Source organism: Pelmatolapia mariae, linkage group LG17, assembly GCF_036321145.2.
Source record: "Pelmatolapia mariae isolate MD_Pm_ZW linkage group LG17, Pm_UMD_F_2, whole genome shotgun sequence".
NCBI lineage: Eukaryota > Metazoa > Chordata > Actinopteri > Cichliformes > Cichlidae > Pelmatolapia > Pelmatolapia mariae.
In genome coordinates this window covers 11,184,496-11,203,251 of record NC_086242.1, presented here as the reverse complement: position 1 = coordinate 11,203,251, position 18,756 = coordinate 11,184,496, and the positions used below count along the sequence as shown (strand labels likewise).

Genomic DNA, 18,756 nt, shown 5'->3' with positions numbered 1-18,756 from the left:
GAAGCTTTAATGTACAGATATTCTATTGAAAAGTATGACTTCTATTAATTGTAGGCAAAGAAAAAAACATGGTATTTTTAAATGCAAATTTGTCTATGAGCAGAACACCTTTCCAGTTAATTTTATAAATGCTTTGATGAACAAAAGCTCAGTGCTCTGCATATTAATAACTTAAAACAAGAGGAGCAAAAATATGTTGCCGCTGAAGAGGCGTAACAATACAAAAGGCAGTAGGAGAAATTGTGGGTTTATTTAACTGACTAATTTGTTAAAACAAACTAAACTTTTAAAAAAAAAGCTCACAGGCTTGCGCATATAGACGAGACCAGTTTATTAGATTACACTCGTATTAATTTAATCAGTTACTCTTTTGAACTTTTGAAACGCAACTGCAAAATCAGTATGGTGTCATGGAGTGAGGAACACTTAGATAGTTTTTCCACTTGTCAGGTGTGAATAACTGGCATGGCTAAGATGTCTAGATTGCACAGCCTCATGTTTTTCTTCCTTTAATGATCAGCCTTTAATAAAAAGATAATAAATTCCACAGCACATAAGCAACTGGATGCCATCTGTGTGCAAGTCAGCTGGCATACACGCTGTTGATCAGTTGCCATGACACCGACTGAACGCACAGCCCAGTGATGTTGGACAGCGCAGCGCACAACGGCACTCAGCACTTTTACACCAAATGACAAAGTGATAGCTGTGCACTTGCATCCTCTGCATTTGTTTGCAAGTGTAATGCACATAAAGGTGGAAACACACTATTTTCATTAAGAGTGTCTTCACAGACAAGTATGCACATAAATCGTCCAGCTCTGAAAGCCTCTGCATTTCTAACAAGAAGAAGACTGGGTGTGAGTACATGTGTGTCATCATGTGTGGCGTCAAGCACCAATGCAAGCTTCAATCTCTGGTCCATTCCACCCCCCACAACACCCAATCACCATTCACACCTGATCCCCAGAGCACCATTTGTGCTCCTGCTTTTCTCTCTTTCATTCTTCTTTTTTACTTCCATAGCTCTCAGTACTTACTCGGTACTCCAGAGACCAGTCTGAGGGGTCTGAGTACTCTGAATGCCCTCAGAGCCTTGACATCAAAGCCCGCTGCTTTCCCTCCAATAGGAGTAGCCCCATCCCCTTTTGTGGCCTGCTCCAAGATTGCACTGAATAACCTGTAAGACAGAAGGTAATAACTTCAATAACCATCATTTTCACATTGACATCCCATTTCCACATACTAGAGAATATATGAGAGAAAGAAAACAATAAAAGAGATACAACTGTAAAGGCCCCACCACAGTTGATGTCATTCTGGCCATGTTTTTTACATCTTTGTTTGCCACTTTAGACATTGGCAGTAGTGTTGCACAATATCAGGTTACAGTTGAAATAAAACACTTAATTCTTTGACAGAAAATTAAGCAGTATGCAAAGGGTAATTGGAAAAAGCAAATCGGAAAAGGTATGATTGAGGTGAAATTTTAATACTGTTGTCGAGGTAGTGTGGGTTTGGCCTTTTTATACACTTTTTCCATTAATCGTATACCAAATGAATCACCAGTGGAAACATTGCAATATAAGTGAAATGTGCTTACAGGAGTCAAATTTGGGAACAGATTTTTAGAAGGTAAAGGCCTGGTGAAGTCATCAGTCTTGTTTCACAATGTGACTCTTGAAGAAACTCGAAAGCAAAAAATAAAACAGCTTAGCAAGTTATCCTTCCAAGAAAACAATCGAAAATGTTTCATCTGTTTCTTCTGTCTTTCACAGATAAGGAAATGTGAGGCATGTGGCTTTAATGATTTGACAGTCAGCTCCACAGAAGCCTGTGCATGACTGTAGTGAAGAGAGCTGCACAGTCAGGTTATGTGGTACTATGCAGAAAAACTCTCTTTTAAAATGTCAAATGTATTTTTACACTGTTGCCCTTTTTAGTTATTACCCTCCATGAAAACAGAAACATCCAGCCAAGAAAGATTTAAGCAAGAACTGCTCATGAGTTTAAATTAATGGACTTTGGCCAAAATGTGTGAACAGTTTACTTTGGTGAAATTCAGGCCTGGGACTGATTTTCATACTTTGGGCTACTGATTTTAGTCAGAGTGACCAGCAATTACCAACCTTGGGACTGAAAGGACATCATTACAGAAAAGGGCCAAAACAGCTAAACAGGTGCACTCTGAGGATGGCCTTGAATTTGAGTTTGAAGGGTCACAAGCCAATAAGGTTGGGCAGCACCGTTTTACTGTAGAGCAGTAAAAGTTTGTGGTAAATGTAAAGCGAAATGTCGTATAACGCGACAGTGCCCATGAGTGCTAACCGAGGTCGATGAAGTCATAATTTCTCACATTGGTCTGCAAGAACTTGGGATGAAATACAACACTGATCCCATCAGGCAGGCTGTGGTGGAAAGCAGAGGCCAGTGCCCAGAAATGTCTTGAATGACATGATCAGCAATCACACTGTACTCTTCGGGTTTGTGGTTTGGTATAATATTTCATGAGTCAAATCACTCTCCCCTTCCTGTCTCTGGCTCTCTGAGATCCTTTAGAAATCACCATACAATACCATTTTCCAGCTAGCGTGGCTCAAAGGCTAGTCAGTGGCACGTTAGTCATGGTGAATTATCAATTAGCACAGATGAAATGGCCACTTGAAAAGGCCTCTCAAACATATCTCCCTCTCTCTCCCTCTCACACTCTCTCTGCCTCTCTATTTCGCACTACCTCCCTCTCAATTTGATTAACTCTCTTTTCCTCTCTCTCCCCCTCTCTCTTGGTGGGAAGCACTCCTTTGAAACTGAGCACGAACAGTACGTCAGAGATTCACAATTTTGCACCACCAGCACGTTCTTTTGTTGTAGGGTGTTTAAAGGTAATTAGAGCCTTGGAGTGTAGCACCACATTGTGAGCTGTATACATCCACAGCTAAAGATAGTACCAACCGCACGCATTCAGAAAGAGAAAAAGGCTGAGAGGTATCACAGACGTCAAAATGTCAACACCGCGTCACTTGAGAAAAAAATATTTACACTTAATTATTACAGTTTTAAAAGCTTGAGCATGTTTAAATAGTGATTCTTGAAGCGATGTAAATAGCACTTGTAGCAAAGTGTGATAAGGTAAATGCAGAGTCTCTGCTTTACATTTAGATGGCACTACAGTCCTTGATGCACTGACTCACTCAAGACAACTTTGAACTGATAATGTGTTATGCTGTAAATACACATACTTTACACCTTTAGATACCTTTGTTTGTTTGTTTGCTATCCTGCGAACAGAGAAAAATTGACTGACACATATTTGTGGATTTAAACATCCAATAGTCTGTATATATCTACAGTTATTTATTTGTTCTTTCCTTTTTAATTGAATTGAATTTATTTTATTTTTGTGTAGTTATCTGTGTGATTGTTTAGGCCTTGGCCAACTTTGATCGGATCAGCTGGTTGTTGCGTTTGTGGTGTTCCAAACACGTGATATATTGAAGGGTGTTTCTACTATCTCTCCTTTTACATTTTTTATTTATTGGCTGTCATAAATGCTGATATTGATAGTTAATATCTACTGATAATATCAGCCCACTGATAAGCCTAATTTAGCTCATTTTGGTATACGAGGTATATGGAGTTGCTATCTAGTATTACTATCCATCAAAGGCTCTGATTAACAGTCAAGTCTCTAAAACAGTGATTCCCACAGTGCAGGATCAATGACTGTATAAAAATTTTTACACAGTCATTGTGCAGGAAGGAAATCCCTTGTGGGCTGTAATGGTACTGCAGGTGAGCTTCAGTAATAACAGAAGTATTTATATTTATATAAAGGGATGTATTTAGATAAAAAGTGGATCAAATCAGGTAATAAGAGATGGTAATGATATTGATCATTACTCTGATCTAAATTTAATGCTTTTATATTGAAAGTTTCCTCAAGTTTGGCTAGTCTAAGATACGGTGTGGGACGGAGAGATTTCGCAGGTCTTTCCTCCCCACTGCTGTCAGACTCCACAACAAAGACTTTAACTGATCATACACACACATCCACAAATGTGCAATAACACAAATGTGCAATAATCTTTCTGGCACCGTTGTATTTTTCACTCTGTTGTATATAGCATTTGTATTCTATTTTTATCCTATTGTATATTTTATTCTATTTTATTCTACTGTATATAGTATTCTATTTTTATTCTATTCTGTACAGTTGTGTACTGTATTTATTCTTATTTTATTTTATTCTAATTGTCCTTCATAACTTTTGCACTGTCCACTTCCTGCTGTGACAAAACAAATTTCCCACGTGTGGGACTAATAAAGGTCATCTTATCTTATCTTATCTTATCTTATCTTATCTTATCTTATCTTATACTGCAGTTTATTCTTACTGTTTAAATGATTGACTTTTTTTTTTTTTTTTTTTTTTTACAAAAAGCTACGACTGACTCATGAAATATTATACCAAACCACAATACATTATATTATCTCTTATAAAAGCAAACATAGTTTATAAAACTCTTCAAACAAACTGTCATTTTAATAAAAGCATCAAGAACAAACTCTGTGCTTATAATATAAATGAATTGTTTTATAAATTGTTCTGTATGCGTGAAAGGAAAAGTTCTTTCCCAGCACGTTTTGTCATTCATCTTCAGTATCCAAAGGTGTATGGTACTCCTGTGTAATCTGAACATATATCTGTGTAAATACACACAAGTTTGCTTCACAATAATTTCTAACATTCTCCAAACAAGAAAAGTTCAATAGAAAAAACAAATGCTTTTGCTTTTGCGGGTCAGGCCATGAAAGTTTATTCACATCACATTCACTGTCGTCTTTAACTCGACAGCATGGAAAGTATTGCCTGTAGTGCCGAATATGAGTGAATCTGAGTTGTTCCACAGGCTTTTGTCCCCTGTTTTTTGTTGTTGTTGTTGTTACAGTGTAAAGCAAAATATTCATTCAGCTTGTATTAATTCTGCCCAAATGTTACATCCTGGATGTACAGTAGGTGTCACGTGGTAGTTTTCTGACCCTGTAAATGCTGAACAAATGGAATAGATCATTTTTTTGCCTGAATCCTTCACTCTGTATTTTGTATTGATCACACCCTTAATACAGGGAGGGAAAGTAAAATGAAAGAAACATGAAATTGCATGGGGAAGGAGATGGACCTAATATATCTGAGGAAAAACAAAAGTGGAAAAAGTGATGACAAAGAGTGAAAGAGTGAAGTCAAAAATGAAGAAGTAAGGTACGTATGAATGCAGAGACCAAGGTTCTTAACATTTATTTTCCAATCTGATCTTTAAGTTATTAAAATTGAACGTGGGTCTTTTTTTTTTTTAATTGTTAATGATTATTAAAAATGTGGGTGGGGTATGGGGTACACATTTTTTTCTCTGTGACAGAAAAAGTTTGAAAACTGCTGAGCTTGAGTCTCATTCATATTCATATTGCGCATGCACACATGAACACAGCCTGTTGAATTACTGAGCCTTAACTAATGACCTCTCAGGTAAGTGCCAGCCAAGTATGGACCATAGTATCTATGGTTGTTTGTGTGTGTGTGTGTGTGTGTGTGTGTGTGTGTGTGTGTGTGTGTGTGTGTGTGTGTGTGTGTGTGTGTGTGTGTGTGTGTGTGTGTGTGTGCGTGTGTGTGCGTGTGTCTCTGAGGCTGCTCAGCACCAGGTACAAGCTCTTTCACCCATATGGTGAATAATCCAGAGGGAGTGAACTCTTGTCACTTCTCATCTATACACAGACACACAGACAGATTGGCAGTTAGATTCGCAAGGGCACAGAGACAAACAGCCACTCATGCACACAGCCACACAGACACCCAGCCACACACACTCCTTGCAGCTTGTGAAACAGAAGAAGTTTGTGTTTGTTAGCTTTTCACATCTATTCTAGTGGATTTTATTCGGTTTCCAATTCATTTAAATGTCAAGTTAAAACTGAGTTTGGACATTAGCGGAGTGCTTTCTAATGTGTTAGCCCTTTAGCAAAGAAGTGGTTAGGATTAGGCAACATAAGCTGCTTGGGGGATATTAGGAAAGAATTATGATCATGATCATGTTCATCTTCGCAACTGATTTACATAGCAGCAAAAAAGGAGCATACATGACCTTTGCACTAAATTCTATCTCAAGTTAAAAAACTAAGAATTTTGAAATTATTCAGTATTCTCAGATCTAAATCCGAATTTGGGGGAAAAAATATCTGAATTTGGAGACTGAAGCCAGAATTCAGACTTTAATCATCCAAGCTAATAAAATACACTAATCAAAAGTCAATAAGCTGTTTGGCATTGGCATAGAAGATTTGGTGTTCCCTCTGGGTGCAACCCACATTCTCAACTCTACTGCTCATCTCTGCTGCTCAACTCTTAAATATGTTTACAAATGTGTCAAAGAAGAAGCAAAGTTATGACAAAGAAATAATCACCAAACACAAATTTCCTTACATTTTGTGCCAAGTTTATATATATATGTTCAGTGGCCCTAACCCTCTAGTATACATATTTTTTTAGCCTTTTGAGGCATCCATATCCAGTCCCCTATAACATTAATCATTAAATAGACTGATGTGTCATTCTGCATGACTCCAAATAGAGTCATGCAGTCAAATAGGCGTGTATTTCGCCTTCTGAACTTCCTTTGGCAGGGTTGTAAGAGAAACAAAACTATTTGCAGGCATCAGTGCATTATACTTGTAAATTAAATCATGTTACATTACAATAAAAGGCACAATTCACATCGAGAAAGAGACATGAACAGAGGGAGACAGACAGTGAGGGTAGATAACAGCTTAAGAGTGGCAAAGGTTGTGTTTATGCCACGGGCACTGGCACCATGTTTTCAGCCGATGGGATGTATGTGTGTGTGTGGTTGGTGTGTGTGTGTGTGTGTGTGTGTGTGGTGTGTGCGGTTATAGGCTCAAGCCAAACGTGTTCAGTTAGTGATGGCTAATATGAGTGAACACTTGACTTGCAATGAACAAGACTCACTGAATGTGCATGTCTGTGTGTTGGTGTATTTACAAAGGCTTCCTCCAGGCTGAGGGTGCTTTCGTGCACACACGCACATGAGCATGCACACACACACACACACACACACACACACATAGGCGCACATGCTCAATTAGACCATCTTTATGGCATAAATGTAACTGTCAAGTCCAGTAGTCAAGTCCACAATTATGTACATACAGCACAGCTGGCAAGGGTCTCACACACACACACAAACACGCAGGCACGCACACACACACACACACACACACAAACTCAGGCAAAATGGATTTAGCAGATGGACTATGTTGCTGAGTTGCAGATAAAGAAAAACAGAGCAGAGCTTTGCTATCAGCATCTCACAAGCTAATCAGTTTAAGCTTCACCAATACACTGATGGCCAAAGTTTGCTACAGCTTTAGCACAGATTTTCTGTGAACTAAAGAAAGCTTTGTCAATGGACAATACTCCTCTCAAATGGTTACTACAGTAATCTTTCTAAAATACAACAAAATACTAAATATACTCGAGATATTGTGAAAAAAGAGCATGCATATCCTCAATCAGCTTCCTAATTCTGAATTACTTTGTGTGCCAGCAGGTTGGACATTGCAAATCAAATAATTTTACTGTCACAAATAGAGAGAGTGTTCAATAACGCTGACAAGATCACAGAAGTTGCACTGATCCAGGCTATCAACACAGACAATTCGACTGTGAAAGATGAACATAATTTTGGCACAAACTGAACTTTTTATTTCAATGGTTGGATGTTAAATAAACACATGACTGTCGTGTTAAATTAGTAAATAAATTAACAGACTTCAGCTTCTCACCAAGGCTGTATATTTGTCTCTCTGTCAATGAGACGAGTCGAGCTGAATTTTACGAAACCTAGTGGAGATGTTGAGCAAGGAGGAGCAGTAGAAGAATCTATAAAATGTTAGTGCAGACCTGGATCACTTTCATTAAAATCGCAAAATATGGGATTGGCCTTGTGGAGTCAGTCTGAGTGCCCTTCTGGTTTTACTAACAGGAAGTAGAGTAAAAGATGAGCTACAAGATAAAATATACCTGCTTCTTTGCCTTTGCAACTGAAAGTAAAGAAGGCCACGTGAAACGCTATCTTACTGTAATTTTGATAGATGCTAACACTATGATTACCTCTTACATTAGACAGAGGCTGCCAATTGACTTGGCTGTACTTCCATTGGTTGACAGTAATTATACTAAGGTACTATGATTAATTTGCTAATGATGTGCTGAGGTTGTGTGTGTGTCAGGTAGCTGTTGAAAAGAGACTATGCATCACAATTACACAACTGAATCTATGAAATTTGCTTCATCTGTCAAACTTCATAGACTCACTTGGAGTAACAGAGAACCATCAAATAACACCTCACAGTTTGTCTCTTTTCTGTGTGATTCTGATCGCTTACCCTACAACTACAATGATGAAGTCTAGCAGATTCCAGCCGTTCCTCAGGTAGGCGTTGGGGTGGAAGAGCAGGCCGTAGGCTATTACCTTCAGGAACGCCTCCACCGTGAAAATGATGAGGAACAGATACTCCACACGCTCCTGTGCAGACACAAACATAAAAAAGTCCATTTAGTCATCTGAGGGGCATCATTGCAGCGTGACATAAAATGAGCAACAGACACAGATAAAATCAGAGGTAATTATAAATGAAAATTTGAAATCAGATTAAATACTAAATTCATGTTGCAAAGGAATGATTCAGTATTCTTGAACTATGTGCAGTAAATCTTTTCATCGTGAGAGGTGACTTATTGGAAAAAACTGACATGCTGGAGCACTATTATACACACACGTTCATTCACAATCATAAAACTTTTTTATTTTTCCCACATCAACACTAAGGACATTGTATATGACTTGTGAGCACTTGAAGTGCTGGCTGCCTACTCTTTCAAATTTATCAGCCAGAACAAGATGTTCTGCCGCTGTTTATGTGGCTTCTGCTTTGTGCGTATGCATGTGTGTGTGCGTGCGCATGTTTGATTATTTATATGTTAACATGTATTTGTCTAACTTGTAATCGTGTACACAATCAAAGCATTTTGATTATTTAATCAAACCAGCTCTCTTCCTGTCCTACGAGGTTACTGTCTGATGGAAGGAATGATTTCATGTGCACATGTATGCACACGCAAACACACATACACACAACAGGATTTTTACTACAGAGCTCCTCAGGGATTGTTGTCATATTGCCGACCCCAGCCTGACAGGGTCCTGGGAAATGTCCTGAAATGGCCTTGAAAGAGAGCAGGATCATATAACTTTCTGACTGTTGCAAAGTCGTAAACAATTCATCATCCACCTAATCCCTTTTCATATCTGATTTTAAATATTTTGTCAAGTTTTTAAGGAAAATGAGATCAAAGCAATGCAGAAATCTATTTATTTCTTGCTGTGCAAATACAACATCCTATATATAGAATTATTCAACATCCTCTTGCTTTCTGCCCAGTTTCTTTCTTTCTTTCTTTTGGGGGTGGGTAATAAAAACATAGCTAGCTCCATCTATCAGTCCATCCATTCATTTTATTCCCTGCTCCTCCTCTTCTTCCCTCTATTTTCCCATGGATACATACACACAGCGGGCCAGAGGTTTGGGACAGAAGGCCAGGCAGGTCTCTCTAGGCTCCAGTCTCATCCCTGGGAAGAATCAGCTAAACCTGAAGAAGCTGTGTTTAAATTTACCAAAATATCTTCACAGGCTGACTGACAAAGGAGTTTAGGTTGGATTCCATCATTGACTTACATAACCACATACAATACTGATGGAAAACAGCTTCTAAATTGTCCAATCCACTGGAATTATATGCCTTCAAGCCTGTTATTTCCTCTGATCAATGCTGACATTTTTCTCCTGACAGCTACAAAGCTGACGTCACTGACTGTGCAACACCTGAGTCACATGCTGGCCTTTGTGTTTTTAAATTTCTTTTTGTTTCTGGCTTGTTTTGAGGCTCTCAAATACTAAATCATTTGCACTGAGCGGAAACATCTTTTAAAACTTAAAACTGATAAGGAATAAGTGATTAGCAAGGATCTAAAAGAAAGATCTGTTTACCACTGTCATAAAATGGACATGACATTGGTTTTGGAAAAAATAAAAATGTATTCTTCTGTAGATTATACAGCAGGGGTGTCGAACTCCAGGTCTCGAGAGCCGATGTCCTGCAGGTTTTAGATCTCACCCTGGGTCAACACACCTGAACCAAATGATTAGTTCATTACCAGGCCTCTGGAGAACTTCAAGACATGTTGAGGAGGTCGTTTAGCAATTTAAATCAGCTGTGTTGGATCAAAGACACATCTAAAACCTGCAGGACACCGGCCCTCGAGGCCTGGAGTTCAACACCGGTGTTTATACAGGGACGGCATTTTAAAACTGAATGCCAACCTTCTCATTGAGAATAAAATTTCTTATTCTTTAATGTATTTATTTGATTGCTGGTGATTTTAAGGACAGTACAAAGAGTGAACATTCTCAAATCATTGCTGAATGAAGGTTAAATGTCTGTAATGGTGTTAAATCCAAGTCAGTCCGATCAGTCTATAATCGCTAAAGTGTTTCTAAAGTTAATGTTTATGTTGGAAAAACTTGTGTATACAGTAGCTGCATTAAGATTAGATGTTCAGGCTGATGAAATTCCAAAGGCCATCCAGCTAAACAAACAAGAAAAGACTACATCAGACTCTCATTAGGCCAGTTGCAGTGACACTTAACACAGCCATTTCCAGTACCATGGGAATCAGGCATTTTTGTAACCACTGATCTGACTTTTTCTCAAGTAGTTTTTTTCAAGTGTTTAAACTTGGGTTTTTTTAGAGCTCTATATAAGAGCCATCTCAAAAATGTCTCGTGAATCACAGCTGCCAACACATTACAACTGCAAGAGGCTGATAAAAAAACTAAAAAAACTCATCCTTTGATTTCTTTTTTTGTTCATAATGAAGCAATTAAACTTGTAAACCATGATTTTTCCCACACTTAGAAATGCTCAAGTAACTTGACAGTCAAGGAAGTGACATGAATTATAATTCTGTGGATTTAAACACAGAATACGTGAAAGGCGAGTCGATTTTTAGCCCAGGGATTCTGCGCCTCAGTCACCTGCTCAGAAAGCTGTCTTAAACTTGTTGTGCTCCTGCTCTCTAAGTTTCTAACCTTCACTCATTTCAATTCAAGTCTGTTCAGTGTCTTATTCAGCCCAAAAGTGTCCAGCTTAAAGATAAAAACTGAGATTTTCACAGTCGACACCTGTTTTTTTTTTTTTTTCTGCGTGCGAGTATCAGTTTCAAAGCCGGCAGAATTGATTTGGTTTAATATTCACCGTTTGTACCGCCGACCCTTCACCGCACAGTGGAGTGTTAGCAGTGTATGCGGAAGTAATTAATCTCACAAACACACACATCCTCCCTCTCGAATATACAAAAGCTCTCTATCACGCTCACGCTCTCTCAAAGATACACACACCCGAGCTGTGTATCTGCTGGTGACAGGCAGACAGTGCGGCGCTCAGAAACATAAAACAAAGAAAAACATCTGGTAGGAACAGCTTAGCCTGACACACACACACACACACACACACACACACACACACACACACACACACACACACACACACACACACACACACACACACACACAGAAAACACACACTTCCTCCTTTCCTTCAATTCATCCAGACCTGTAAAGGGCAAAATCCAAAGGGGCAAGACTAATTTGGTTAGTGACTGGAAAAAGACGAGAGAAGATGAGAGTACACGAGGAAGAGCGGCAGACTATAGAGACAGAGAGAGCGAGAAAAGAAAGCAGACAGAATGACCGAAAGGTAAGCATGTGGGGGCAATAATTCAGTTAACTGTGATAGGTCAACCAAACCACCTATCCATCAACTAGGCCAATCAGATTATAGTATCGACATTCTACCATAGAGCAGACATTGTTTCCATTTGCAATGACCTTCTGTGTTTGTGTGTATGCTGCAAGACAGGATTAGCTATTAAGCTGCTTTTGAAGGAACCCACAGATATATCGCACTGTGTGTGTGTGTTAAGGCATGTGTGTGCAAGAAGAAGACAAAAAAAGTATCATATCAAAAGTATTACAACAGCACAATTCAAAACCACAGAAGAAATATCCTATTCTTCACTTGTCCCTGCCAAATTCTGACCCGATCATCTGAATGTTGCAGCACAAATCAAGACACATTAGACCAGCCAGTAATGTTCTAATCTTCAGCTTTTGTGTACTTATGTGAACTGAAGCCTCAGGTGTGGCCCCCGGTGTGGTCTTCTGCTGCTGTAGTCCATCTGCCTCAAGGTTTGAAGTGTTGTGCATTCAGAGATGCTCTTCTGCATGACTTTGTTGCAATCAGGAGCTAGTTTAATTGCCTTTCTATAAGTCTGCAGCAATCTTCACATTCTCCTCTGACCTCTGGCATCAACAGCCCATTTTCTCTCAGAGAACTGCTGCTCACTGGAGATTTTCTCTTACTTAGACCAATTTTTGTAAACCCTAGAGATGGTTGTGCAAGAAGCTCCCAGTTGATTAGCAGTTTCTGAAACACTCAGACTAGCCCTTCTGGCATAGGATAGTGAGCTGTCTAGGATGACACCAAGGCTCTTAACCTGAGGTGAAATGAAAACCGCGAAGTTGTCAATAGTGAATGTGAAATGATTTGGTGCCACTTAAATCATCTTTCTTCCACATTCTGGTGTTTGGTTTGATCTTCAGCATGTCTACTTGACATCCACAGATGCAGTTATATAACTGGACGAAAGGTAAGAAAGGAAAGAAAGGTAAGGAGGACCAAGGTTATTAAGGCCCTTGAAGGTGAGGAGAAGAAGCTTGTATACTATTCGGAAGTTCTTGAAGGATAGGGATGATGTGCTGGTAGGACGGGGTTCTGGTAATAATGCGGGCAGTTTTGAACCAGTTGAAGCTTATGGAGGGATTTTTGGAGGAGACCATCTAAGAGAGAATTACAATAGTCAACGCAGGAGGTAACGAGACTATGAACAAGAAGGGACGCCGACTGGGTGGAAAGAGAAGGATGTAATCGGTTAATGGTGTGTAGACGGAAATAGGCAGAATGAGTGAGATCACTGATGTGAGATTTATAGGATAGTGAGCTGTCTAGGATGACACCAAGGCTCTTAACCCGAGGTGAAACGAAAACCACAAAGGTTCAATAGGCTCAATTGCCTTTAGTAGGTTGGATTTGGAACTGATAAGGATTTCAGTTTTATCCTGATTGAGCTTAAGAAAATTTGAGCTGAACCAGGATTTTAATTCAGATAAACATTCTGGAGGAATCAGGCCTGCAGGAGAGATATAACTGGGTGTCATCAGCAAAATAGTAAAAGTGAAGATCAAATTTATTGAAAATGGTACCAAAAGGGAGGATGTATATTATGAAGAGAAGAGGGCCTGAGACTGAACCTTGGGGTACACCAAAAGTGACTGGGAATAGACGAGAGTAGAATGATTTAAGTTGAATAAACTGGGAATGGTCAAGGAGATATGATTGGAACCCGGTTAGGGGTGTGTTGGAGATGCCAAGAGAGGAAAGTCTGTTTAGAAGGATGGAGTGAGAGAAAGTGTCAAAGGCTGAAAGATCATTAGTAACTTTAAGTAAAGCAGATGTACTGTGACATGAGCGAAAGCCAGATTGAAACCTCTCGTAGATATTATTATTAACCAGGTGTGAATGAAGTTGAGCAGTTGTACTGCTGGTGCGCTTAATCAAGTTACAGATGAGTGTAGCAGGAGCAGTAGTTCCAGTTAATTAATGTTATCAGGTGAAGCAGTATGACTTTATAACTTTTCTCTAATTTGTTTTTTCCTTTTAAAAACTTTTTCATTGTCTTTTTTTTAATTTTTTTTAGCTTTTTTTAAAAGTGCAAAATGGCAAATAGCTGCAGTAGACTATATTCAATGACTCAGTGGTTTTAGTTGCCGGGTAAAAACAAGAACAAATACACAGTAAGGGGTTAAATTTAGCCCAAATTGGTGGAAAAACCTGTTAATCATTTCATTTATTTTTTACAGCGCTTTAGATTAAGTCAATTTATCCTTATCAGTGAAGTTACAATGTTGTAAAAGTTTGCACATTAGAATTATTAATATAGTTTGCAGGGGTGAAGGGGGTGGGAGTTGTTTAAACCTATGTTTTCTAATCTGATTTGATTCCACATCTACCTTTGGAATTATTGTTGATTCTCTTAAAAATAACTGCTGAAATAACTGCCCAGAGGAGTTGTTAAGATGCATGGCTGAGTGGCAAGACTTGCTTCTTGAAAGACTTTGGTAAAGTAATATCAATACCCAACACCCTAAACAGATGGAAATTCTTTAAACAACGTGGGCTCTGTATGTAAGTCATATGCTCAACACCTACATCAGACTAAACTAGCAACCACCTCTTTCCTATATGAAGCCAACCAAAAACCTGTGTGAGGCTGTAGATAACAATATTAGAAGCTCAGACAAAAAAGTAAGAGGATGATGCTTTGAATTCGAACTCTTTTAACCCCAAGTAAAGTTAGGGCCACACCTGAGGCTCTGTCTTCTTCTCTTTCTCTAAGTGTCAACTCCTCCTCTCCCAATTATTTTTCTCTATCCCTCTCTCAGTTTCTCATTCCTCTCTTCTACATCTTCACCTCTTTCTTTCTCTCTATCTCTGTGGGTGCCAACAAGAAGTTACCATAGAGACCAAGATGGGTTTCGACGTTACCATGGAAACTGTGGGCTGCAACAGCAGCGGCAGCAGACTTTCTCTTCCTCTCTCTCTCTCACACACACACACACACACACACACACACAGATGACACTGATCAGTACAGTACTAAGAATATCCACAGCACATAGTCCTAATTACTACTCTTCTATCAGCATTCAAACTTCCTATTGTAAGTCTTTGTGCACTTATGTATACTAAAACTTTAGTGTCACTTTACACAGGCCTTTCATCTATAACATTAACCTTAGCCTTTTTGGTATGGATGACCATGAGCACGTCTTTGCCAGTAGAAAGGCAAAAAGTGACCATATTTCAGACCTCTGTCTCAGGTGAAATAAACAATTCAGACTGTCACTCTCGTGCCATGATCTGTTCTTAATGGCTTAATGCACTGTTAGTGGAAGGTACAGTTAAGGTCCAAAGTGGACCATGAGTGGGCCAGAATAGATCCTTAAGTGGGCTCACGAGCCATAAGTTTGACACTTGTGATCTACAGAATAATGTAACACAAAACCGTTGGATGTTGAATGCCATTTGTTGCATTCTTTGCCAAGATGATCCTACACTGCTTCAATAATGTTGAGGTCCAGCCTCAAACATTATTGAGAAATCCAAGACTCTTTTTTTTTTTCTGGGGGGGGGGGTCTTTTCTGCATCCATAATTCCACACGTTTTGTCAAATTCCTCAACACCACAGGCTCAATGGTCCTTTGTCAGGTTTTTGCTGGATTTTTTTTTCCGCATTTCTTAAGGACATGATATTGTTTATCTGCTTTTCAGGGCTGCAACTTCTTCTTTTTGCCTCCTATTGTTCAGTTTCCTCAACATTCCAACATTCAACCGAAGCATTACTTTGAAACTAGTCAGGTACAAGGCCTGGACTAAAAATAAGTGAGAAAAGAGTCGATGACTGACCTTCAAAACCTTCAAAAAAACTATTGCTCAATATCAATTTAAAAAATTTGAATAAAGTCGGATTCTTTGTAAGCAAAGTTTTCTTTTTCCATCATGTCTTTATTCACATCACACCATCTGTCACAGTTGTAAAGGGTTGCTTGAAAATGAAAAAAATAAATCCTAATCAAAATTACATTTAGATGCCAATTATTTAACATAATTAATCATTAACTTTATAAACAATATGAATTTAATGAAATTAAAAATATCAATTTTTACTTGGGTTTTTGGAATTTATTCTAACTCAATTGTGTAGACAGTGAGGCATGTCACTTGGCTTCAGGCTAGACTTAAAAGAGGGTGAACTGTAAACTGTAAAGATCATTATAGTAAATGAGTGGAGCACATAATTCTTTTATCTCAATTACCTTGTTTTCACAATCATTGGAGGCCAAAAATCCATCCTGAGTACCACATCTGACAGTCATAAAAAGGAAACACTCAGCTCTCCATTCCTGAAGTCTGCTCTGCACTAAGGACATCCAGCTATCAGCTTTTCATGGTCACTCAAGAGAAGAGAACTCTTTTCTTTCTTTCCAAAGTCTACTATTGAGGTTGTATTGAGAAAGGCTCTTAAAGGTAGGTTGAGTTTTGATGGCAGCACCTTGGGTTGTAAAGTTTAATATATTGTCAATCATCTATGTCTCCTGCCCTGTTCCATGAGTCGGAAATGGAAAAGTGTCTTTTTCCTGTGCTCACTGCCTGATGAAACAGATCTCAAAGCAGAAATAAACACCAGAAGAAAAGAAAGAAAATTTCAGCATGTTCTGCAGTTTTCTGTAATATAAAGGTCAAACTTAAACCTTTAACTTAGTCTAAATTATGCTAGGTTATACTACAGGTTCAACACGGCTTTGAATTCATTCCCTTTAATGTAACTGACTAATTCTGAGCTTTTAGTGAGACACTAGGTATGAGTTTGGTTCACTGAATATATATGACAGTAAGAGCACGAGTGCTTATGTTCTACATAATTAAAGGCTGACACAAGGGAAGGGGACAAAACAAGACGTAAGGAGGTCTACATAATATGTAATTATGATATCCAGAAGCCTTCAGCTACAGCGTGTGTTCAGCAAACATAGCTTAGCAAATATTATGATTTCATTTGAAAAAAGGCCAACCAACACATATTCAACCTGTAAGCGGTGGTATCTCTGCCACTTACAGGTGATTGCAATTATTTTAGAGATTTTCCTGGTAACAACTTTATAAATAGTCTATTATTGCACAACTTCAGTCTCTTAGTTGTTGAGAGGCCACAGATCTGAACACAGTGGTAACATGCTGCATAACATGTTTAAATCAAGACTAAATTATAAAATTCAGTTCCAATCTGTGGGACTCTGGCAGGAATTACATCTTGTCTTCATGCATCCAGCTGGGGAGAGATGACAAGAAAAGGGATCTATACTTATCAAGGGTCATGACCCCTGATCTACAGTTATAGATCAATGATAGATCACACACATACAGTCACTCACACACACAACAATGGTTGTAGGCCCAAGCTTACAGTAATATGACTGATGAACTTTTGTCTATGAATGGAAAAATACTAGACTGTCATTGTTTATTTCCTGCAGTATACTGAATATCAAAGTTTACATAAAGACAAAAACTCCAGTTTCTAGGCAACTAGCACTGTAACTACCAAATAAGAACAGCAAGAGAGAAAAGAAGACAGGAAGAAAGTATGAAAGAAAAAGAGCAAGCAAGAAAAAAAGAAAAAGCCTGAAAACAAGAAGGGAAGAAGAAAGGAAATTGAGACATTTGTATCCATGCAACAAACGTCTTGACACGCAATCTGTCTGTGGAGGTTGATTATCATGAGACTTGTGTGTCTAATGTGATAAAAATGATTCACATTTGTCTTTCCATAACAATTTTTACAAATACAGATGACATGCTGTGTTCTCTCATGCTGGTCCAGGGAGTTTGCACATTTTAGCTGTAGCTTTTTTTTTTAAAGGCAAGTTTTAGGGGAAGAAATGACATAATGTGAAGAAAGAATGCAGAGTGATGAGTATTGTGAAGGGCTGAGATTTATTTCATACTGTTGGTATGTCAGTATATGCAATCATTTCAGAAACACTGAAGTTCAAAGCTTAGATAGATGGATTGTAGGACAACACTATCTATCTATCTATCTATCTATCTATCTACATCTACATATCTATATCTATATATATGTACATATATATATATATATATATATATATATATATATATATATATGGAGAGAGAGAGAGAGAGAGAGAGAGAGAGAGAAAGAGAGAGAGAGAGAGATTCATTCATTTATGCTCTTATATAGATATAGATATATATGAACAATTATGAATTAGCAGCAATGTAGTTTTATACTTTTTATACTTTGACTCCAGAGTATCTGGTGGTATTGTGGTGCATTTCTATGTGGAGTTTACTCTGGATTCCTCTCACTGTCAAAGACATGCATGTTACATTAATTGGGGTACTAAATTGGACCGATAGTTTGAAATAATCTTTATTTCCTTCATACCACTTTATACATCAATCTATTAACTGTATGAAACAAGCTATTTTTAGCTCCTGGCCCTTTAAACCACCTTTCTTCTTATCAGTTTCTCTTTCTGTTCAAAAGTACAGACATTCTTCACATAACTAGAAGTACATTCTACCAGGTCCTTTGCGCAAAACAAAAGAACTGTATGCCATATTAATATAATAATAAAATAATATGAACACAAACTTTAATTCAACCGAAATTAATCTAATCATCATCATCAGCTTAAATTCATATTGATGTCCGCTACCCTTGATGTAACCCGACACTGACCATGAACACCACAGCTCCTCTGCACCAGTCCAACATAGTGTATTACAGTGAACTTAACCGCAGTGCTGCAAACTTACCAGTGTAGCCTGCGCTAAAATGTGAAGTTCTCTCTCAATCTTTTCTCTCCCTGTGAAATAGAGCAGCTGTAGTTGTATTTAGCAGACATTTGAGCTGTTAGAAA

General features: G+C 38.3%; 1 protein-coding gene across 4 annotated transcripts in view; it reads right to left on the bottom strand.

Annotated features, from left to right (window-relative positions):
• The window catches only part of cacna1c (calcium channel, voltage-dependent, L type, alpha 1C subunit), a 199,761-nt gene that overhangs the window by 67,721 nt on the left and 113,284 nt on the right, over window positions 1–18,756 (bottom strand). For all 4 annotated transcript variants that reach the window (XM_063501408.1, XM_063501409.1, XM_063501407.1 and 1 more), the window contains exons 4-5: window positions 8,458–8,597; window positions 1,041–1,180 (exon numbers count right to left, since the gene is read on the bottom strand). In XM_063501408.1, the coding sequence (XP_063357478.1) occupies window positions 1,041–1,180; window positions 8,458–8,597 (280 nt within the window). The remainder of the gene's footprint in view (window positions 1–1,040; window positions 1,181–8,457; window positions 8,598–18,756) is intronic.